This window comes from Hydra viridissima, unplaced genomic scaffold, assembly GCF_058129835.1.
Source record: "Hydra viridissima isolate aposymbiotic clone 2 unplaced genomic scaffold, HvirCarnegie_v1 scaffold_15, whole genome shotgun sequence".
In the NCBI taxonomy this organism is placed as follows: Eukaryota; Metazoa; Cnidaria; class Hydrozoa; order Anthoathecata; family Hydridae; genus Hydra; species Hydra viridissima.
The window spans coordinates 5,424,746-5,449,191 of NW_028324314.1; the positions used below are offsets into that span (position 1 = coordinate 5,424,746).

At 30.2% G+C, this 24,446-nt stretch overlaps 2 protein-coding genes, 1 long non-coding RNA gene and 1 pseudogene across 4 annotated transcripts; 2 read left to right on the plus strand and 2 right to left on the minus strand.

The window, feature by feature from the left end:
* The first annotated feature begins 2,139 nt into the window (after positions 1 to 2,139).
* LOC149878355 (uncharacterized) lies at positions 2,140 to 3,895 on the plus strand (annotated as a pseudogene).
* A 223-nt stretch (positions 3,896 to 4,118) lies between these two features.
* LOC149878356 (uncharacterized) lies at positions 4,119 to 5,812 on the plus strand. Its single transcript, XR_016447676.1, has 2 exons — positions 4,119 to 4,193; positions 4,306 to 5,812. It is a non-coding gene; the product is annotated as an uncharacterized LOC149878356 (long non-coding RNA).
* A 9,582-nt stretch (positions 5,813 to 15,394) lies between these two features.
* LOC149878357 (uncharacterized) lies at positions 15,395 to 16,836 on the minus strand. Its single transcript, XM_090073014.1, has 2 exons — positions 16,526 to 16,836; positions 15,395 to 16,318 (listed from the first exon to the last, which is right to left on the minus strand). Exons 1-2 carry the CDS (start codon positions 16,664 to 16,666, stop codon positions 15,569 to 15,571), a joined length of 891 nt encoding a protein of 296 aa, XP_089929140.1. The 5' UTR covers positions 16,667 to 16,836; the 3' UTR covers positions 15,395 to 15,568.
* Positions 16,837 to 22,317: 5,481 nt separating this feature from the next.
* Positions 22,318 to 23,660, minus strand: LOC149878358 (small ribosomal subunit protein uS4). Of its 2 annotated transcripts, XR_016447664.1 has the most exons (4): positions 23,204 to 23,660; positions 22,752 to 22,926; positions 22,551 to 22,670; positions 22,318 to 22,376 (listed from the first exon to the last, which is right to left on the minus strand). XR_016447664.1 is itself a non-coding variant. In XM_090073184.1 (3 exons), the coding sequence occupies exons 1-2, from the start codon at positions 23,599 to 23,601 to the stop codon at positions 22,752 to 22,754; spliced, it is 573 nt and encodes a 190-aa protein (XP_089929310.1). In that variant the 5' UTR covers positions 23,602 to 23,660; the 3' UTR covers positions 22,318 to 22,376. The 2 variants fall into 2 exon arrangements, 1 of the variants encoding a protein (XP_089929310.1); XM_090073184.1 differs by lacking the exon at positions 22,551 to 22,670.
* Positions 23,661 to 24,446: the final 786 nt, after the last annotated feature.

Below are 24,446 nucleotides of genomic sequence, written 5' to 3' on the forward strand. Positions count from 1 at the left end.
ATATCTTCATTCAAAGACTTTTATAAATTTATAACAAATGCGAAGTACAAGTTGTAACAAGCTTAACAACGGCGATTTTTTGTATAAAGGTTTTCCAAACATCCTTGGATCTGGAAATTACCAAATTGTGAAACAACTCCATGTAACCTATTTAAAATGTTATATACAATGCGAATTCACCTTACTTTTTTAAAATAAACTTTTGTTTTCAAAAAAAAAAATGTTGTTTTGACGAAACCATGTAAATAAAATTGACATTTAAGATCAGTGGTTCCCAACCGGTGGTCCATGGACCCCTGGGGGTCCATATAAACTTTTGAAAAGGACCACAGGGTAAACGTAAATTCAAAACAAATTTGAGTTATTGAATTTTAATTTTGAAATTTTTCTCTGTTTTAAAGAAACAAATAAATCTTAAATTCAAAATGTAATTCATGCTAGACAACATATGTTGCACAAAATCTGTGTAAGCCAATTCGACGTTAACCGTCTATGACAATGATATATTAAGAATAACTAGATGTCTAACTGCCGTAAATCAGCATAAGAAAAAGTGAAGCAAAAATCGGCCATTATGGGGGGCAAAATCTTTACGCTATTTATCAAAACAAAACAAATACGAAGTTTATGATTTGTTAAATTTGCCCCCCATAATGGCCGATTTTTGCTTCAAAACATACGCGGAAGTTAGACATTAGGGGTGTTCAAAAAAAAAAAATTTCGAAAACGCGAATACACAACAAGCTAAATTTGGGGCAAATATAAAAAAAATACGATTACAAAAAAAAAAAAGTCAAAAATATTGAGATTTGCCTTGTGCTCAAGCGTCAAAACCCCCCTAAAAATGCCCCAAATAGTACCCTCGTAGCAAGGCTTTGAGCACAAGGTAAATCTTAATATTTTTAATTTTTTTTTTTTTTAATGTGCTCATAATAATCTATACTTTTTTTTTAAAATTGATGTGTATCCGTGATTTTTCTTAAAAGTTCTTTAAATTGAAAACGATTTTATGCAAAAAAACGAAAATATGCGCATTTAACAAAAATGAATGCGCAATAATTCGTACTTATTTTATTTGTTTATATTCACATTGTTTGGTTTTTTAATTATTAATGTTTCTTTTGTCACTTGATTTGTGTACTTTGTTTGCATTTTTCTTTTGTTCTCACTTAATAAACAATTTTATTACCTGTCTAAAACTTGTAAAAAGAAAAAACTGACAATTGTAAATTAACGTTAATGTATATTGCGAAATTCTGCAGTAAACATTTTAGTTTCATCTCATATTTTGAAATTAGTGAATGTCATTTCTTTTAAAATAGTTTTAAAAATTATAATGGACAATTTAATAGAAAACAAAGGAGAGTCATAAAAAATGAAAGTTTCAAGTGCAAATAAAAGCAAGAAACTATTAAAAAGTGGCAATGAAAAGCGAAATATAAAAATGAAAAAAAAAACAAACATTTTATTATTGAGAAACCAGCAATACCAAGGAACGAATTTGTTTTGAGCTTTTTTTAATTTTAAATATCTAGTTTAGGATATAAGATTATAGTTTATAATGTGAAATCTTATGACTATAAGATTTCACATTGTACAAGAGCAAACTCAACCTGAATATTTTTGTTATTAACTTTAGTTGATCAACTGCCAACTGGATTAGATATTTTACAACACATAGCTTTTAATAAGTCGACGCTTTCTAAAACATCAATAAAGTCAATGATAATTGCATGCTCGGTAAAAAAAGACAGAAAATACGAGAGATGTGTTGAACTGCACTGTAGGTGTATTCTAAGCAAAATCAAGGGTCCCTGGCTTAAAGCTGGATTCCCTGGCTTAAAGCTGGATTCAATCAGATAATAACTTGATACAAAAGCTGAATAAGTTGAACAAAACGCATTTGAATTTGAAAAAAAACATGCACAGGAGGTCGCCTTTAGAATTAAAAAAGCAACAAGGCTTTAGAAAGGAGCTGGGAAAAATCTTTTGGGCAGAAATAGCTGACTTACAAAACTGTATAAAGAAGGACAAGAATAGATCAGACCTAGATAGGAAAAAGGACCTAGATTTTTTATACGATCAAGAACACAGCAGAAAGTTATTTCTAGGGCCTGAAGACAAAAAATATAGCGAGAAGGTATTACATATTATAATGAGTTAGAATTTGGTACGGACACCAGCAAAGATTCATCCTTTGGTTCCGATTTTGAACCAGGATATTGGCGTTCTATAGAGTCAAGTAGTCTTATAAAAGCTGAGATCCCAAAAGATATTATTTCTCGTAATGTTGCTCTAATTGCCACAATTACTGATATTTCTCCAAACGTTTTGACAAAAGTTACTGCTGCAATCCTTGATAATTCTGGGGTTGATTTTACAAATGTAAATTGCAGTAGGTCAACAGCATCTAGAAAGATGAAACAAACAGCTCATGAAATGGCAGTTATTGCTAAAGAAGATGTCGAACTTAGCATCCAAACTTCTCTCTACCCATACATTATACATTTTGACGGAAAGACACTTTTTGAAATTAATAATGGAAAAAAATTAAAGCATGATAGACTTGCTGTTCTGGCAACTATTGATAATGAGTCCCATATTCTCGGAGTTACGCCATTACCCTCTTCATCTGGAGAAGATCAGTACAATGGTGTAATGGAAGTCCTAAAAGAGTACAATCTCGAATCAAAGATTGGATTACTTTGTTTTGATACTACATCAAGCAATACAGGAATACATAAAAGATCTTTAATAAGAATATCTACTGAGTTAAATAAATATCTAATTCTTTTAGCTTGCAGACATCATGTTTCTGAGTTGTGAATCACACACTTTTGTGAGGCTATAACAAATAAAAAAACTAAGGCCCCTGATAACCCTTTGTTTAAACATTTCAAAAACTTGTTTGAGCAGCCTAATTTTAAGTACAACCTATCTATGTTAGTAAACTTTGGTTGGGAAGAAATTAAAGGAACTGTTGTTGAAAAAGCTGCTACAGAATCTCTTGAGTATTGTAGATCTTACTTATTAAGAAATAATATTGTAAGGGAAGGTAGAAAAGAACTTGCAGAGCTAGTGGTCAGCTATCTTTCTCCTTACATCATTAAAATTCGAAAAACTTAAGCGGTTCATCATGCAAGATTTCTTGGGAATCTATATATTATTTAAAAATGCAAATTCTTTCAACTCAAATTGATTTTATTCAAAAAAATAGAGAATATATTAAGGTAATAACTGAATTTATAGCTTGTTTTTATGCAAAGTGGTACCTGCAATCAAATGATACAATGAAAGCTCTTTTTATGGATGTAACTGCTATTCATCAAATGCATCAGTATAAAGCAGTATCTGCAGAACCATTTGCTGTTGATGCTGTGTTGAATTTTTTACTTAAACATACATGGTATCTTGACTCAACTCTGATTCCTTTAGCCTTGCTGGATGAAGGTGTTGCACTCGAAGAAAAGAAAAAAATTGCACTCGAAGAAAAGAAAAAAAGTCATGTTACTTTAAAACTGAAAATAAGCAAAAAAAAGATATAGAAAAATTGTTGAAAATTGAACTTAACATTCATCAGCAAATTCCTAGCTTAGCTTCTTTGGTTGATGAGTTCTCCTGGTTAATGTTTGATATGATCGGAATAAAAGATCAACAAATTGATGATTGGATGACCTTGCCACCTCAGTATTGGCACACGCAATCAACATATAAATTATTTTTAAATTTTGCAAAAAGTATTGTTTGTGTAAACAACCATGCTGAAAGGGCAATTGGAATGATGCAACAATTATTTGTTCACCGCTACAGAGACGAGGAAGAAAAGCAAAATAGGCTTATTGCTCAAAGCCTTGCTACGAGGGTACTATTTGGAGCATTTTTAGGGGGGTTTTGACGCTTGAGCACAAGGTAAATCTCAATATTTTTGACTTTTTTTTTTTGTAATCGTATTTTTTTTATATTTGCCCCAAATTTAGCTTGTTGTGTATTCGCGTTTTCGAAATTTTTTTTTTTTTGAACACCCCTATTAGACATCTAGTTATTTTTAATATATCATTGGTCTATGACTTGCGAACCACAATGAAACCATAAATACTTTATATTATTCTTACATCTGTAAATTTTAAATGCTATGTAAAATTATCTTATCTTATGGTAAAAATATTTTTCCTAACTAATTGGTTTGAAAGAAAGTAATTTGAATTATTTTCTTTGAATAGTCGAGAATATACAACTCTCAACTAAATTATACAAATCTTGAGTTAATATATTACATTATTTTATATTATTTTTTAAATTCTTTAGATGCCTAAAAGTAAAAAAAAGTCATTTCAGATGAATATATGAAATATGGTTTTACCTACATGCTAAAAGAAACCATTTGCTACCCACAGTGTATTACTTGTTATAAAGTACTAGGAAATGACTCTATGAAACCCTCAAAGTTTGCTATTCACTTGAATAAGTGCCATCCTGATCTTCGAACAAAAGATTCTGAATTTTTCAAAAGAAAATTTGAATCACTGAAGAGATGTAAGCTGGATAAAACTGGGATTATTCACAAAACTCAACAGAATATAGTAGAAGCATCTTATAAGGTTTAATATATAATAGCACAGAAGAAAAAAGCTCAGACATTGACTGAAGAAGTTATACTTCCATGTACAAAAGAAATTGTTAGATTATTATTTGGAGAAGAAGCTGTAAAGAAGATAGATAATATCCCTTTATCAAGTACTACAGTCAAACGAAGGCTAACTGACATTTCATCAAATATTAAAGAAAATGTTATTAATGAAATTAAAGGATCACCATATTTTTCTATTCAGTTGGATGAGTGCACAGATGTAAGTTCAATGGCACAATTAATTGTATTTTGTAGGTATATTCACAATAATAAATTCAAAGAAGAATTTTTGTTCTCTTCTTTCCTTGAAACAACAAAAGCAGCTGATATTATGGAAATTATGAAACAGTTTTTCAATGACAATCAATTACAATGGAAATATTTGTTAAGAATTACTACTGATGGAGCTCCTGCCATGATGGGTTGTAAGTCTGGATTGCAGACTAGGGTAAAAGAGATTGCTCCAAATGTAGTTGGTGTACACTGTTTTATTCAAGTTGATTTTTTTTACAAGAATTTAGAGAGCCTGTACACTCGTTTCCATTTCGAACCACACAAGATTTGGAATGTGGATTAGAAACGAAGTGAAAGTTTTTATATCAAATGAAAAGTGGACTTGTAGAATATTTTGAATTTGACAATTTTGAAATAACAACTGCTTATCTTGTGGGCATTGTGGGTCATTTTAACAAGTTAAATTTGCAACTTCAAGGCAAAAATGCTAATGTCATTACATACTTGGATAAACTGAAGGCATTCATTGAAAAGCTCAAACTGTATAAGACTAGAATTAATAATGGAAATTTGGTGTTTCAAAATTTAAATAGCGTAATTGGAAATAACATGCTTCCCGACGTTATAAAGATAGAAATACTTTGTCAGCTAGATAATTTGATTAATGAATTTGGTAACTATTTTCCAGGTGTGAAGCTTTTGAGTAGTGAAGTAATTATATAACCGTTTTCCTGTGATGTGAAAAATGTGAATGAGGAAGCACAAGAAGAATTTATAGAGTTAAAGAATGATACCACTGCTAAGGATCACTTCAAAAGAACACCATTAAATAACTTCTGGTTGAAAATGAGGAATTCATATCCATCGTGTTCAACAATTGCACTTAAAGCCCTTATTCCTTTTTCAACATCATATTTGTGCAAATATATCTGTAAAAACCAAAAAAAGAAATAGACTTGAAATTGATGCAGTTATTAGATGTGCTCTATCAAAAACTAAACCGAGTTTTCAGATAATAATTGCTGTTAAGCAGTGCCAGAATTCACATTGACCAGTTTTTGTATCATATATTAACTAAGATAAAATATTTTTGGGTCATAGATAGTCTACTCAATTAAAAAATACCTTGAATAAAATATTGTCATGATGAATAAAAATTACAATATTAAAATGTTTGCCTTGTAATAGTTTTTAAAAGCAAAGGGGTCCATGGAGATTTTATGATATATAATTTGGGCAACAGGTAAGAAAAGGTTGGGAACCACTGTACTACGGAAATGAACCAGCTCTCTTTAGCAAAGAGGACTGTTTAATTTCAGTAATAGATTTTATTATAAGAAAACTAATTAATTTTTGTTTATTGGCTTATTCCTAATAATTTTATACTTTTAAAAAGGTGTGGTGATAAATTTTTTCTTGGTAATTGGCATCAAAAGTTACTACTTATGTCGTGCATAAGATAAGAACTGAATAAAAAAGTTAATACATGTTCTCACAGGATTCCAACTAGGGAGATTCGTCTGCATCTATTTATCTATATGTTAGCAGCTAAATTTTCAAGTTTTTCTGTCCTAACTTCTTAACTTTTTAACAATTTTTAACAATTTTTCTAAGATTTTTAACAATTTTCCCTATAATGTGATTGTATAGTGTAATTTATTCAAAAAAAAAGATAACTTGTAATAGAAGGAAGAAATTCAAGTTTTATTGAAAACATAACCGTGTAAAAGTTTATAAACAATTCCATATCCCATTAAGAAAATTAAAATTTCATTAAGAAAATGTATTTATATTAACATTAATTTACTGGAGATAATATTTAACATAAATTGAATTTAAAAAATAATTGGAAAGTCGAAGGAATCGTCAAGAGAAAACAAAAGTTTAATAACACGTGCTGTAGAGAAGAAGATTCTTTATATGCAAATTTCTTAGCTTTATGATGTGGCTAAATCAACAATTAGCGTACTAGTTAAAATGCTAGTTAAGAAACTTGAAAACAAGGATTGCCAGGCAGGCCAATCAGGCATAATTTTTCTGACAGGACACCTGATATTCTTTAATTTCTATTCTCTTCCAGTCAAAATTCAAGCAGAATTCCTCTTTGGTGATAAGTTTTTTCATCATTCTTAATCATTCGATGCCATATTCCAAATTGTAATGACGTGGGTAGATCTAATCCCTCTTAAGCTAAGTTTTAAAGAACAGTAGATGCGTCCCTTGTTGATAATCACACTTTTGGCAGGTTTTCTTCAGAGGGAAAGAAACTTCTGCAACTCACGAATCCGTGCTGCTCTTGTCTTCTTTAGTATAAATACCACTTGGTTGTGACAGTTCAGATAGACTTCTCGGCCGTTTTGAAAGATGTATTGTTGACATGGAGGCCATTTTCACAGTCGTGTATCTTACTCGACCTTTTGATTCAATTTTTTTTCCATAAAGTTTCCCTTTGGTTTTGTAATATCAAACAGATGAGGAAGATTTTTTTTTAAATTCTTCATTTGGTCGCTTTCAATGTTTTAAAACATTTTTACAGTCAATCATTTGTAAAACTTGCAAAACTCAGGAATAAAAGGGAAGTTCAGCTTCTTCCAAAGCTTCAGTAACTCCTCAGAACTTTTCTTTACTCGGCCAGCTCACCCTTTGACTTCATCGTACAGTCCCAAAAATCTACAAACAATGTCTCTGTTCAAAGACATTTTACACTATCCTTTTTCATTTCTGGTATGCTGAGACAGCGTTTTTTGTTGTTAAATTGTGCGTTCTCCTTTTTTTCTAGATGATTCTACTATTGCTTTCAATCACTTACTACAAAGAGATATTTTAATTTAAATTTGAGAATTTAATATGAATGCATTCATCGAAAATATTACATGACCAAAGTGAAATAATCACTAATATAACCACTAACATAACCACTAGCCAGGGCCGCCGAGAGCCTTCAAGCCGCCCGGGACAAAACCTTTTTTGTGCCCCCTATAGATTTCTCTTCATATATATACTTAGCATAGAAGCAAAAAAGTACATTATGCCTTTATAGCTACTTTGACTTTATTTCATTTTTTGCTAACTAACCGCATCATAAACAATTCCTAATTTAAATAAAATTTTTGAGCTTTTTTAGAGGCAAAATTATAAATTATTTCATCATATTACAATGATTTCGCGAGATCATTTTCAATAGACAACATCATAAGATTTGAAAGTGGCTCTTGTCCCATGGTGGTTCTGAAATGATTTTTTATAATCTTAAGTTTACGAAAAGATCTTTCACCCTCTGCAACGGATATTGGCATTGTGTGAAAAATGATTAATTTCGAAAATATTTGTAAATTGCTTCGAAAATTATATTTATATATATATAGAGAGAGAGACCTATATATATCTATAAATCACCATCAAATCAGTATTTTGATTAGTAGCTTTGTAAAACCAACGTAATTCTTGGAGCATTTGTTTATCTTTTTCACATTCTTTTACCCTTTTGGAAGCCAATGCCCTATTTTGGGCACCAGAAAGTTTTTTACGATTCATTATTAACAGTTACTGTAAATAACCGTACGCATCAATAAAATAATGGCATTATCAACTATTCAAATTCATCAAAAGATTATAAACTCAATCTCAAAAAGCTAATGTCATAAATCAATATTTCAATAGTTAAATATAAATCTTAAACACGAATTACCATAAGTTGATCGTAAAGAGTTGAAAAATATTTACTATTACTTTCTAAATTCTGAAATTTTCGAGGAATTAAAAATAATGATATAACGCGAGTAATATATACATTTCAATTATGGCATTTTAAGATTAAAAAAACTATTTTTATTTTACTTCGGCATCTGGCGCCCCATCGACATCTGCCGCCCGGGACAAACTGTCCCTTTGGCCCCCCCCCCCCCCTCTCGGCGGCCTTGCCACTAGCATAACCACAAGCATAACCACTAACATAACCAAAAAGTTAACTTCCAGGCGAAAGTTCATCAAATGCAATATCAAGAAAACAATATTTTAAAAAAAGTTAAAAAGTCATAACCCTAATACTTTATATATTATTATTGTTACTATTTTTATTATTATTATTATTATTACTAGTATTAATATTATTATTATTATTACTATAATAATAATAATTATTATTTTTATTATTATTATTAGTAGTAGTAGTATATATATGTTACAACAAAAGTAAAAATAATTGACAAAATACAAATAATAGATTGTCAGATTACAGTTAGTTTTTGTGAAGCTCATATTGCAACTTTCACAAAGGAAAGCTGCGAGCTGTAGTAACATTAGAGCTTATCGAGGTTCGCTTTAAAACTGTTGACAGTTGGAGAACTGATTACTTTATCTGGTAACATGTTCCATGCCTTGGCAATGCGATTGTTAAAAAAGTGGAAACGAGATAAATTGTTGCTGTACTTCTCAAGGTGAAGTCTTTCTCTGTGATTTGCTCTTGGTGGAATTGTGATGAGGGGAAAGTGCCAGTTGACTGTGTCGATGTTATTAATAATTTTATATTTTTGGATGAGGTCACCTCTTTTACGACGCTCAACGAGAGAAGATAGGCCAAGTTGTAAACATCTGGACTTGTAGTCTAGCTTTTTCAGTTTGTCTGGTATTTTTGTGGTTCTGCGCTGCATTAATTCTATAGTTTGTTCATCTTTCACCAAATGAGGGTTCCAAGCCGGAATTGCAAACTCAAGTAAAGGACGAATGTAGGTGCAATAGAGTTGTTTCCATAAAAAAGCATCATGAGATTGGAAAGTGTGTTTTAGGATGCCTAGCATTTGATTTGCTTTACATGAGGCAATTATGGATTGGGTTTCTACTTTAAGATCATTGGTAATTTGAACTCCCAAGTCACGCTCAGAAGTGGTTGCTTCCAATGTAGTTCGAGTCGTAATTGAACAAGGGCCTAATTCCTCCATGGAGTACTTGAAAAGAGTTAATTTTTTTTGACCAAAGTGCATGACCTTGCATTTCTTTGCGTTTAACTCCATGAGCCAAGATTTAGTCCAGTGAACAATTTGGTCAATATCTGATTGGAGTTGAAGTTGAGCAGCAAGTGAGTTGACAATGCTTAGGATTTTAGTGTCATCAGCATAGATCTTAGTGACTGAATAGTGACGAATAAAATCTTTGTGTAGTAGGGATTCCTCTATTTGGTTTGAGATGATTTTATTGTTTGTGTATATAGCTACACCTCCTCCGATTTGGTTGCAACGGTCTGAACGATAGAGGTTGTAGTTCGGAAGAGAGGGAGTTGATTGGTCATTGAACCATGTCTCGGTGATAAAAATAATGTCAAAAGAGTTGTTTTCTGCAAGTAAGGACAGTTCGATGAGTTTTATGGGATTGAGGGAGGTTGCATTGGTGTAGAAGCACGAAAGATGAGATAATTTAATGGAAGAGCTGGCCTTGTTAAGGAATGAATTAGTGAGATGTTGAGAGCGACTTAATGGCTTCAGCAGCTGATTTCCATTTGAGAAATGGGTTCCTCTCTCTTCCATTGATGTTGACTGTTTTGGATGTGTCAATGCATTTGATTTTTTCGCTGCGGATGACAAATCGAAAGGGTTTGTCAAGTAAATCTTTTGCCAATAATTCTGCATTTTCGGTAGCACGCTTTTTGTTTAAGTTGTTGAATGTTTCTTGTTCGAGAGGTGTACGGTCTGGGCGAATGTAGACAGATTTTAATTCGTCTATTGAGGCAAGTTGCTTTGCATTAGATAAGAGATCATTGCGGTGCTCTTTCGAGTCAAACTCAACGATGATCAATTCTATTGGTTCAGCTGCTATATTAGTTAAACTGGTGGTATTGTTAATCTTTTTTGTGAAATGCCCAACTACTTTAAAAGCAACATTAAAGTTAAGTTTTTGGAGCATGCTTTGAACTGAAAGTAGCCTCTGATTATTGTCAGAGGATTTTGGAAGACCAGCAATTATAGCTCTTTTTAATTTCATTTCTACAATTTTGGCATTTTCGTTGACTGCTGTGATAATTGCTTTATTGGCTTCTGAACCGTGCTTGACTGCGCTTGCCCAGCTAAGAGTTGTGTTTAAGCTCGGAGATGCTGAGTTTGACTGTTGAGAAAGATTTGCTTTTAGAGCAATATTTTCTTTTTCAAGAGTAGATACGCGGGTGTGAAGTATGCTGACTGTGGCTATTAGTTTTGATATCATAGTATCAAGCTTTTGAGAAGCAGCTGAATGGTTACCTTGACCTAGGCCTGGCCAGTTGGCTACTAGAGCTGCAAGTTGGTCAGTTGAATAAAAATTATTGTTATTATTACTATTATTATTATTGCTATTATTATTATTATTATTATTATTATTATTATTATTATTATTATTATTATTATTTTTATTATTATTATTATTATTATTATTATTATTATTATTATTTTTATTATTATTATTATTATTATTATTATTATTATTATTATTATTATTATTATTATTATTATTATTATTATTATTATTACTATTATTACTATTATTATTATTATTATTATTATTATTATTATTATTATTATTATTATTATTATTATTATTATTATTATTATTATTATTATTATTATTATTATTATTATTATTATTATTATTATTATTATTATTATTATTATTATTATTATTATTATTATTATTATTATTATTATTATTATTATTATTACTATTATTACTATTATTATTATTATTATTATTATTATTATTATTATTATTATTATTATTATTATTATTATTATTATTATTATTATTATTATTATTATTATTATTATTATTATTATTATTATTATTATTATTATTATTATTATTATTATTATTATTATTATTATTATTATTATTATTATTATTATTATTATTATTATTATTATTATTATTATTATTATTATTATTATGGGTCTACTTTGGTTTGTGTCTTAGACACAAACCAAAATTTATCTATCTTAGACACAAACCAAAATGCAAAATATTGGCGATTTAATTGCCCTCTATAATATATCTTCCAAATTTTTATAGAAAAGGAAAAGGAAGTAATTTGTACTCAAATTTTGAGTAATAAAATTTTTAATATCTTTTTAAATGTTCAAAATGTTTTAAAAAATTACCGGGATTCCCGGGAAATTTCATTGAAATCCCGGGATAACGGGATGGTTTTTTACCTCCGGTATCCCGGGATCCCGTTTGAGAAACCCTAGCTAAAGTGCCAAATTTCTATCTGTAACTTTATTTAACTAATATTTAGTTTGACAAGGTTCTAACTAACAAAAACTTCATAAACTCTTGCTGGTTTTTATTAACTAACTATTATGATAGAGAATTTTATATAAAAAAAATAGGTCTAAAAGTAGAATAAAATACCATTAAAGCTATTATTTGAAAATTTAAAAAAGTTTTTTTATAACGTGACTCTAATTGTCACCTGTCACTCTGCGAAACAAAATACTGCTTTCGATTAGCATAGAAATAACTATAATAATTCAAAATAAAAGAGGATTTATGAGCTAAGATTATCTTTTTGTTTTAAAGTAATGGTGTTTTTGCATTAAGAAATTTACAAACTTACCGCAGTCAATTAAGTACTATATTTTCCGGTGCCTACCCCAAAAAGTAAGCCAATACTTCTTCATATTTCTTTACTAATCTTTAAAGGTTAGTCGATATATGTGCACTTTGGAACGTTGATCTTACAAAGTAGCTTATTTTAACTTGTTAAATCAAAGATATCAGTAATATTAAAATTTAAACAACATGTAATAGAACGTTTTTGTAGCAGTAATAAAAACCAGGCTGCGTCGTTAAAAGAGAAACCACGAGGAAAACAATTGTAGTGAAAATACAAATAAAAACTGATGACACGCTGAAAAACAAATTTTTTCAAAAAGGAATTACGGTAATAGATATTTTTTTTCATGTAAAAGAAGAAAAAGTCAGTGTTTGAAAAACATTTTATCTAACTACACAGTTGATTTCACAAAAGCTAGTTTACACAGCTCACAATGTCAAATATGTTAAAACAATTACTCCTGCACAAGATCTACGAGGTAAAATCATGAAAGGCAAACGTACACCGCACAGTGCACCAAAACGTGCACCAACTCAGCTAGGGATCACATAAAATCTTTTCCAACCGTCGAGTCACATTGTCGTGTAAGTACTAATAGAGAATACGTTGAGTCACACCTTAATATTTCAAAAATGTGTAATCTTTACAAAGAGAAATGTATAAACGAAAATGTTGAGCCGGTAAAAAAATCTATGTACTACCATATTTTCTCCACCGAATTCAATCTTGCTTTTCACATTCGCAAAAAGGATAGATGCGACCTTTGTGAAGTTTAAAGTTGCTGAAAACACTGATACTATGTCTGAAAAATTGAGAGAAGACTTTGAAAGACATCAAGTTTTTTTTAAAAAAAGAGAGATATACGTGCTAAAGAAAAAAAAGATAAAAATGATCCGGTTTTACTTTTTGACCTTCAAAATGTTATATTGACTCCGCATGCAAAAATTAGTTTCCTCTTTTATCTGAGAAAGCAAAGCGTGTATAATTATTTGACAAATTATTTTTCAACAACCAAAAAATCCTGCGTTCCTTAAAATCGGAATAGTTTATTATCAAATGCTGTGTTACATTTTTTAAGAGACAATCCTAACATTAATTCAATCACTATGAAATATTCCCTTCAGGTCATTTATGCGTCCAGGAGGTGGATCATGCCCATAGCGAAATTGAAAAGCTCATGTGGAAAACTGATTTTTATAGTCCGATTGGATTGATAAGGATGTTGAAACAAGTTAACAGAAAAAATCCTTGTCGTATCATTCAAATGAAACACATGACTTCAAGGATTAATCAGTAACAGGAAAGCTATTTAATTACAATTCAGTTCCTTTTTCTAACATTGCTATTCTAACATTTACTTAAATATCTCACATTATACATTTTAAATTTAGCCATGATTGCAATGGACCTATGAGCTGTGCGTATGTCAAGTTCAATGAAAAAACTAACAGAAAGAATGCAGTAACAAGTCCATCGACTTCCACTGTTTTGAATGTAAAACCAAAGATTCAAAATTGTACAAAGGAACTTGCAGACTTAAAAAAAAAGATGTTAAAGCTGCATTTCCGTTTACGCCTCTCGAGGACAGAGATTACTATCGAGTTGTTCTTCCCCTATAAAATCTTTAAGGGTTGTACTTAATGTAATGATTTTAAAATGTACCAAAAAATGTAGTACAAAAAAAAAAAATGAGTAAACAAAATGTTGTAACCTTGTTTTGTGACTGAAACAATAATCTAATTTATAAAAATTAGCTTTTTATTATATTATTGTTTCAGTTACAAAATTTAAAGTAACTAACTGCCTCAGTCACAAAATTTCAAAATAACTAACATGTTTCTAAATACCGTTAAACAGCAGTTAGAACCTTGTCATGGTGAGAATATGATTATTTCACTATGACAAGGTTCTAACTGCATTTTGGGGGTATTCATTTTTCTATGAAGAGTGAAACATTTTTTTATAAAAAATAGTTATACTTATAGCAAATGCTTATGTTATCATGAGTAAATATTATTATCGATGGATTTTAATAATTTTTGATGGTAGGAACATAATAATTTTTAACATTGATTTACTCAAAACTACTCGCGGATCAGTTAGAACCTTGTCAAACCAATGTCTCAGACATAAAATTATGTCAAAATATGTGGATAGAAAATATTTCGGACATATTTTATGTCGGCAGAAAATGTCTCATACATGAAATTATATCAAAGTAAGTGGACAGAAAAATAATTCTGACTCAATTAATGTCGGCAGAAAATGTCTCAGACACAAAGTTATGTCCAAGTAAGTTGGCAGAAAATTATTTCGGACATATTTTATGTCAACAGGAAATTTATCTGAATATATGGCGACATATCTGCCAGACATATTATGCCGTAACAACTCTGTCGAAAACATTTCTTTATTCAAATTTACTGCACTTTTTCTTCAAGTAAAAGAGTTCTACGATCTATTTCATTAGCTGTTCTTGGTCTTCCTAAACGGATCTTGTTTTATAAAGATACAGTACAATCTCTCTAATTCGAATCTCCTTAATTCGAAAACCTCTATAATTCGACTAAATGTAAAATCGAACTCTTCGAACTCTTTTTTCAAATTTCGAATTTTTTGATTTTTGTTTAACAATTAGCGTGAATTATTTTCTTCTGTTTAAAAAAAATCATGGCATTAACAAGACGGCGGACATGTAATCGGCGCACCCCCCCTAAATTCGGTAAAACCGACAGTTTACGAGTCTGCTGGTTTGGTGCATTTTACAGAATCGGAATTCGAACGGTATTGGGTTTCGAACGGTACGAAAAAATTCATAAATAAACAGTTTACTTTTGCTTTGTTTAAAGGTTTTTTAAGCTAAGTTTTTGATTTTTTTGTTTAACTTAAATAATAAAGATAAACAAAGCTTTTTTAAGCTTTAACTTTTTGTATTAATTTTGTTATCAGATAAATAGATTCATCAAGTTTACTTTTCATTTAGGATAAACATATCTGGAGATGTTGCAAATGTACGGAAGAAAAAACTCATAAATAAACAGTTTCATTTTTCAACTAAATTTTATACAGAAAAAACTTTTTATAAACTCTAATAAAGCAAAATAAACTGAAAATATTTTTATTTTATTTCATTAGAGAGGATACTTGTCATGTATATGTTGCAAATAAAGAGTAAAGTTTTGCCAAAGATTCTCAGACTTGAAAGCAAAATACTCCCTGTATATAGCTTCATCAAGTCGACTCCACTTTAAATCACCTTGTGATCCGCAAACAAACTTCAATCTTCTCTTTATTCGACTCCAAAAGGCCTCAACATGGTTTGATGTTGCTTGGGTTACAGGATCAACAAAGTTAGTTGTGTGGTTTACTGTCAGATGGTTATAGCCCATGTTTTTCAAATTATTGTAGGCAGCCCATTGATCTGAATGAATGGTAGAACCAACAGCCACCCATCTTTGAATTAAGGGAATCAATGATGCAGCAGATCGATCCTCTACATGGGTTAAATATCCTTTTTTATTTGTTACATCATACGCTCCAAATACCCAATGTTGTTCAACAACATGCCCTACATTGTTCTTTCTTTTAAACATCAATGTCTCATCTATTTCAACAACATGGCCAGGGCCACCTAACTGATTCATATTAGCAACATCAATTAATTTAAAGGAACAGATGTCCCTGAAATACTGGTACCACTGAATTGATGTATTGCTGCAAACACCAACTATATCACTGGCTGTTGTAACAGGGACCTCTGCAACCCATAAGAACATAAGTTGTAGAATATCGCTAATACTAAGTGAAGAAGAACTTTGAAAAAAACCATTTCTTATTGTTTTTGTCCTTTTACATTTGCAACATCTCCAGATATGTTTATCCTAAATGAAAAGTAAACTTGATGAATCTATTTATCTGATAACAAAATTAATACAAAAAGTTAAAGCTTAAAAAAGCTTTGTTTATCTTTATTATTTAAGTTAAACAAAAAAATCAAAAACTTAGCTTAAAAAACCTTTAAACAAAGCAAAAGTAAACAATAACAACACTCATTAACTAAAAGTTTAAGACTTTTCGAAAATATTTACTTGACAGCGATTATACTTTTGAACATTCATAGCATGTCCACATTCACAATAGTTCTGAGAATCCATTATTCTATGGTGCTGTAGAAGCCTTATTAAATTTTCATCATTAATTAGTTCAATAAAATGTGTCAGAGGAGACATCTTCAAAGGTTTGAGAAGTTAAGTTTGAGTGAAATATTAAAACGTGATTAAGCAAAAGTAAACTGTTTATTTATGAATTTTTTCGTACCGTTCGAAACCCAATACCGTTCGAATTCCGATTCTGTAAAATGCACCAAACCAGCAGACTCGTAAACTGTCGGTTTTACCGAATTTAGGGGGGGTGCGCCGATTACATGTCCGCCGTTTCCTAGATGTTTTAAAGGTGTGAAAAATATTCCTTGCTGCTTTAAGCCCCATACAAAAAGTTGGATGTCGGCAGAAGAAGAGGGGGTTAAAGAAATTGACCTAAAGTTTAGTTTTCAGAAAAGGAAGATTGTTTTAATTATAGATAATTGTTCTGCCTATGCACGTTAGTGCATAAACTTGATTGGGTGGAGCTTATCTTTCTTCCTCCGAATATAACTTCGATCACCCATTCTATGGATCAAGGAGTTATCCGATCTCTTAAAGCCAAATATCGCTCACTTGCAGTAAAGAAGCGAATTGCTGCCTTAGAAAAAGAGAACAAGATGCTTAAGTTTTTTATCTCAACTGCTATGTTTATGCTAACAAAAACATGGAATTCCATTCCAGATCAAACCTTCATAAATTGTTTCAAAAAATCAGGAATATCATTAGAAGCAGTGGAAAAGCATGTAAATGATGATAGCGACCCTTTCTGTGGCTTAGATGTAGACGAGACTGTAATGGAAAACTTAAGAGATGATCTCGATTTTAATTTCGCGGCCGAAGAGTTAGTAGACATAGATTTCGATGTTTGCATTGCCAACAAATCATCAGATAAGGACATCATTGCAGAAGTTTCTGAGCATGATGTTATTGAAACTGAAGAAGAATCTGATGATGGGTGCGTTGGTGTTTCTGACAATGCTACAAAACTAAGTCTGAACGAAGCGATTCATGCATGTCACTGTACTCGAGAATTACAGTCTTTATTCTAACTTTGGAGATGATTTGACGAAGGCTCTTAAAGACATAAATCGTGTCATTGAAATGGATTTAAAAGCCTCAAAAAGACAATCTACAATTACTGACTTTTTTTAAAAAATGTTAAAGTTTAAATCACATAATATATATTGTATTTAGGCCTAAGAATCACTATTTGTTTGTTTGTTTCATTTCTATTCGTTACTTTAACCAGAATATTTGAAAAAAAGTCAACTTTCTATAATTCGAAAATCTCTCTAATTCCAGCTTTTTTTTTCCCCGTTAAATTCGAATTAGAGAGATTCTACTGTACTCTTTGTTTCCTACATAACTTAAACGTCAACTAATTTAAAGATTAATTGTTTGAAAGAAACTTCAAGCAAAACATCGCAGGAAACTTTTTGAAATAAATAGTAAACTGAACGGTTTTTTACGTAAAATAAGAGTTATGGTGTAAACCAGTTTCTGTAAATATTTCAATTGTACAAAGAAAAAAAAAAGTTATCGAAGAAGAACTTGAATATTTTATCGTTCCCAAACTCTTCTATTTAAAAATACATAAGTCCTCAAAATATATCAGTTGTATTAGTGAAATAAATCAATTAAATAAAAAATTTTGGCTAGGGATCTAAATTACTGAAACTAAAACCCGACATGAATTCAAAAAACATTTACTACATTATCGTCTAATCTTCTTGATTTAGTGGTAAATAAGGGAGATGTTTCTCATATGGCGTTAAAAAATGGGATAAATATATCTTTTGATTTTGTTTTACAAAACCAAACAATAGAGTAACAATCATCAAGGTTTTAAATGAAGATGTATAAAAAAGGTTGTCAATTTTAGATAAACGTTTTTACCTCAGAATTCCGAATGACAAAAGTTTTGCAATCAAAAGACAATCAACAATATTTACTTACAAAAGCAACAAAATTTTTAGAAAGTAATCAACAGCATCTGTTGGTAAGAAAATTTTAAAAAATGTATTTCACAATTACTTGCAAGAGTAATTGTGAAATACATTTTTTGCAAGATCATAGTCCAGTCATATCATCACACTTAACATTTGTATCTTTCATGAGCCAGTCTGAGTTTTACATGAACATGCTTGTAAATGCTATTTTTAAAATTGAATTTAAACAATTTAAAAATTTTTTTGACAGTTTTATAATGGGTGACATTTAATGAGTCAGTGTTTTTAATGAGTCGGTCAGTATTTTTTTATTTTTAATTTTCATTATTTTATTGAGATGGTCAGTATTTTAATTAAATGGTCAGTATTATATATTAACTGACAGTTAATTTAGTTATCAATTATTAATTAAATGGTCAGTAAATTAACCAAGTGATCAGTTATTTAATAAAAACGATCTGTATTTTAAATGATCTGTAACTTAAATAAAATGATCTGTAACTTAACTAAAGTATTATGAACTCTGACCAAAGTAATTAGATAAAATTTACAAATAAGACTACCATTTCTATCTGAACACTGAGCAAAGAAAGTTTAAAAAAATGGAAAATTTTGTTCCAGAATACAAGTTCTCTAGTGAAGAAGAAATTGAGACAATAGAAGAGCAAGCATCATTGAAATCAAGGAAACAGAAACAATGATGAAACATACCCGAATAAGAAAGATACATTTTCAAGTAAACTGTTTTTAGGTCATCAGACAGCTTGGTCATTTGTTTAAAATACTGACCCAAAATTATATGTATACTGACCAAAAAATACTGAACATTTATTTTAAAAAATACTGACTGATTTCATCACAAATACTGGCCAAAAAATTTGTACTATTTTTAAAATGATTTATTTTTTAATATTGTTTTTATTGAAATATCTATAAAAAAAAGCTTTTGTTTCTTGCAGGTGGTTGTGGAGATTGAGAGGAACAACTAAACACAGTTAAAGATGACAATAAGAATCCAGGAACTTCAGAGAAAGCTGTTTTATTATTTACCACTTTGACATTAATGTTATAAGAAAAAAAAATTTTTTTTGGCATTTAATTTGGCTATATCACCAAAAATGTAAAGTGTCAAAAAATCTGTTAAAGTGGAACAATAAATAATAAAGCAAGTTTGTATAGATTTTGTTAACTTACTGAATCAAATGGATCTAAATGTGTAATTTTTTTACACATTATTTTTCTAAATGAAATGAAGCATAATTTCTCACTAAGAAAACAGCAGATTTAGTAGCAGCTTTTCTCTGTAAGGCTATTTGGAGACATGGTTGATTTAAAATACAAACCTATGACAAAATTTGTGAGTTTGTAAATTCTGTGTTTATTGCATTACATAACAGGCACTTAGCATCTTGATATTTGATCGAATTCCACATGCTTATGCATGAATAAGATGCACATGCTTATTAAGGAGTAGTAAAGGGAATAACACATTTAAAAAAGAAATACTCTTTACATCATCTGTAACCATTTGTTAAAAAGGAGAGTAATTCAAAACAGAGGAATTTATGTTTAAAATGTGTTAATTGATGGTGAATTTTAATGCCCTTTTGACTTAATGAAACATCCCTCCAAAGATATTTGCCAAAGAGTTGCTGAAAAATAAGGACTCAAAATATTTGTTAAGCCAAATCTTAGAGACGAAAAAGAAAATGATGTACCTAAATCCATGAAAGAAAAGGTGGTGGAAACTGTTTTCTTTTTCAAGAGACTTCGTTTTTGCTGACAGCTCACACAACTATATCAATTCAATTTTTATTGGAATTGATATAGTTGTGTGACCATTCGTAGGACAGAAACTGGCATGGTTCAAGTGATCAGCATTTAATAAACTCAACCAACTAACATCTCATGCTATTCTATTAGAAAATAAAAACAATCACCATTTTAACATTTTCATTAAATATTTTAAGTAATTTTTTAACTTAACTAAAATCTAATTGATTTTCCAGTTACTTTATAAGTAAAGTGACTCAGCAAAATGGTATAATGATGTCCTAAGGTTTTTTAACTACTTCAAGATTTGGTATTCCCCACACTGTTTATTTAATAAACAGGTATCTGATCTATCCCTCCCTTTCTCTCCCTTAATACATGTCATTGATTTATGGCTATTAGTTATTGGTGAATTTTTTTAATGTTTTCTTAAAGTCAAAGTTTTCTGATGTTTGAAATATTAGAAAATACTTGCGCTCGCGATTAAACAAAATTGCGTCAGTTAAATATTTCATTACATTTTAACAAACTTTGGTGCTAGAGGTGCTTTGAAACATTCTTCAATCCTTCAAAACATCAGAAAGAAGGAGAGTTATAATACACAAAATGTAATTGTAAAGCTGGTATGGGGGGATATTGTAAGAATGTTGCTGAAGAATTATTTCAATAAAACAGTCAAATTTAAACTCTGTTCTGTTCGATAAAGCATGCTCAGATGTTGTTGCAGAAAAGGGTTTGTTCTCGGTGAAAGCAAAAATCTGAGCCAATCAAATTTTCTACATTAATTTTTGAGAAAAGTGATTAGGAAATAGATTCAAACAACTCACAAAAGCGTCTTCTTATATCAGGGAATTGAGACTTTCGGGCAACACCTATATATGCACTTAAGCTAAATGAGGAAAAACTTATGGCTTATTTGGTACTATTCCAATTAATTCACTTGCTGTATTATCGTGCTTATAATTTGAAAAACTTGGACACTTAATTGAAAAGGTAAATATCTTACTGCAGTCCAACTTTTATTGATGGATATTTTTCCATTAAACATTTTAGCATAGTTTCTTGTACAGCTTGTTTTGTTACCCGAATTGGTTTCATACACAGTTAAGTCAGTCCATTTCACTATTATTCTACTAACATGACTTGAAGATATTTCAAAACGTACTGTCAAGCCTTAACTAAGAGGTCAAGTCAAAATTTTGTTAAAATTGAAAATATCTCCGACTCTGCGTTGATTACATGCACACGCCCTTTTTTATTGTAGTTGTTTTTTCAATTTATCTATTTGATCCCTCCCCTAATATAAATTTACATGGAGCATGTTCAAAATATTCTAGTAGAACTTTGAACACTTCGTTTTATTCATACATAGTTAAAAATTTGAAATATTCTTCGTTTTGTTTAAGAGTGCTAACATTAAATTTTGACTGATGACTTGTCCTAACATTTTCAGATCTAATTTTTTAGTATTATAATTCTAGTTAGTAATTAAAAACATTCGATGTGTGTATTATAACGTAGATAAAATTTCAGAAAGTAGCTTTCACTTACTTTTTGAAGACCATGTATTTTTCTCTTATTACAGAAATAAATCTTTCCCAAACACTTGTTTCTTCTCCACCCTGCCCCTAAAATCTCTGGTTTACATGATGACAATAAGACAAGCCCAAAAAAAAAAAAAAAACGTCTTACTGGAGGCAGCATAAAAACATTTATATTTTACTAACAAGATATTTTGAAACAAACTTGTACCACAACATCGGTTTTACTGATATTAATCAAAATGGTTAGCCCCCATAATATTCTTCTAGAAAATATTTTAATATTAATTTTTTCTTTTTTATCATAAAAAAATTGTTATACTGTACTAATTTTTGGAGATTTGGAGCTAGAATCTTAATTTATTCAGTGTACCCTGGTAATGACAAAGTTGAAATGGGATTAATTAAGACACTAAACTAGTAGGGTATTTTAAATAAGGACTAAATTAGGATGCACCAGTACAAACAAGAGTGCTGTTGTTCACATAAGGTATATTTAACAATGAACTTTTTGCAGATAATGATCTTTTATGCCTGAAAAAAGAGAAAATAAAACTTAATAATAACATTTAGACAACACTGACATTTCAAAAGATTTGTTAAAATATTTCAGCTCATAAAGTATTATCTCACTCATAAAATAAAGTGAAGGGGAATCATTTAAATCATTGCTGTACTCTAAAATTGAAAACAAGAAACCTAACAAACCTTCACTTTACTAGCAACAATTTCAACTATGAAGCAAATATTTAGGATGTACAAATACAAGCAAAAATGCTATGTATTGTAGTGACCCTAAGTTATGATGACGATGAATTGTTTTGAAGCCTATAGATTGCAAATAGCAATTAAATTATCTTTAAAAACCACACTTAAATAAGAAAAACATTTCAAAAATTTACAACATACTTATTCATCTTCTTCTTCCTCGTCATTTCCTCCAGCTCCACCTTTTTTCATATTTTTTCGCTTAACACGACCTGGTCGACCACCACCATAAGGAGAATTAGTACTGAAATCAATGTGCTTCTGCGAGTCCAAGCGGACAATGAACGATGGCACATTAACAAGTTGTTTGCGTACTCTAAGATTTTGATAATTTTTTAAAAGCAATTAAACCTTGTTGAGAAATAGTTTCATTAAGATAGCATACTTTTTAATAAAGCTGTGACATGAGAAAAGGCCATTACTGACAACAAATCTATCAGTAACGGTGAGTAAATATGCCTGGTTTTCTATTGCAAGACAGTAAGCTATAATCACGACAACAATCAGTGCTGACATAATAGTGAGGTCTTGCAAAATATTTTATATTTAAAATTATTAAATATTTAAACCTATTAACTATTTAAATTAATTACCTAATGTGTCTTTGTCGGATTAGAACTCGAGCATGGTGAATGGATTTAGCTAGCCCCAATTTAAATACTTGAGTTTGAAGGCGTCGCTCTAGGAAATCTTCCACTTTTAATCCCAAAACGTAATCAAGCTTCATTCTTCCCTCATCTAGTACACCGATGCGAACTAAGCGACGAAGTAAGGCATTTCCTTCAAATAGACGACGTGCATCCTTCTCTGGAAGAGTAAGCAAATCTCTGGCTCTTTTTCTGATTTTTGCAAGACAATACTTAACTCGCCAAACTTCTCGTTTATTTCTGAGACCATATTCTCCAATTAATTTTAACTCCTGATCTAAACGTGCCTTCTCAAAAGGACGACGAGGACTGACGTAGGTCTTCGAGCAGACAGCCCTGACCATGTTGAGTTCTTATTAAGACTAGTCGAAAAGAACACGTTGCGTAAACTCTCTGCTTTAAGTATTGATGTCATTAGGTTTGCTCGATTTAACAATTAAATACTATAAGAAAGATTTTAACACATTTGATGATTGAGGCAGAAAAAGTACCGAATGCTTTGTTAAAACATGAACACACCTCCTAATACAAAACTTATAGCTTTTCCATATAGTTAAACTTAGCAAATAAGTAATTATGAAGCGCTTAATTGTGAAAATGCGAAAAAAATGGTAATTTAGATGGAGAAAAATATTTACAACAAAATATTGATCTTGTTTGATAACTTCTTATTTTATGACGTGCGATATTGGAAAAAATAAAATAGTAATTAGAGAAGAAAAAAGAAGCAATTAACAAGTGAATAAAAAATAAGGATACAATTAAGTGAAAATTATATCACGAATTAAACAATGTCGATGCTAATAGATTATATTATCCTCACTTTCATTATTGCTATAACTTCACGTGAAAAAGGCTTTCATTTTTTCTTGGTGCTGGTCTCTTTACACTTTTGTCAAGATAAACTGAAGAATTTGTTCTTTTTTTAACAAAGAATTTAGTTCCATTTTGATAATCATTGCTCTGCTACTAAAATGTTTCGGAATCGGCTTTTTCACTTCTGTTATCCAAAAAATTAGAATACAAACAACATACCACAAATTTTAATTTCCTATATAAATAGTTGTTGAATGAGTGCTTTTTGACTGAATGATAAACACATCATTAAATAAATAACAAATGCATGACTAGAAATAACCTTTCAAAAATCTTTGATACAATGTACCGTATTTTTATAGTTACTCTAGGT

What these genes read in the sequence shown, in the direction of transcription:
- LOC149878358 (XM_090073184.1), bottom strand. Translation starts at nt 23,601, where the DNA reads ATGGTCAGGGCTGTCTGCTCGAAGACCTACGTCAGTCCTCGTCGTCCT. An exon ending in ATCCGACAAAGACACATTAG is followed by an intron (nt 22,927 to 23,203) that starts GTAATTAATTTA and finishes TCAAAATCTTAG; the next exon opens with AGTACGCAAACAACTTGTTA.
- LOC149878357 (XM_090073014.1), bottom strand. Translation starts at nt 16,666, where the DNA reads ATGTCTCCTCTGACACATTTTATTGAACTAATTAATGATGAAAATTTA. An exon ending in AAAAGTATAATCGCTGTCAA is followed by an intron (nt 16,319 to 16,525) that starts GTAAATATTTTC and finishes CTTTTCATTTAG; the next exon opens with GATAAACATATCTGGAGATG.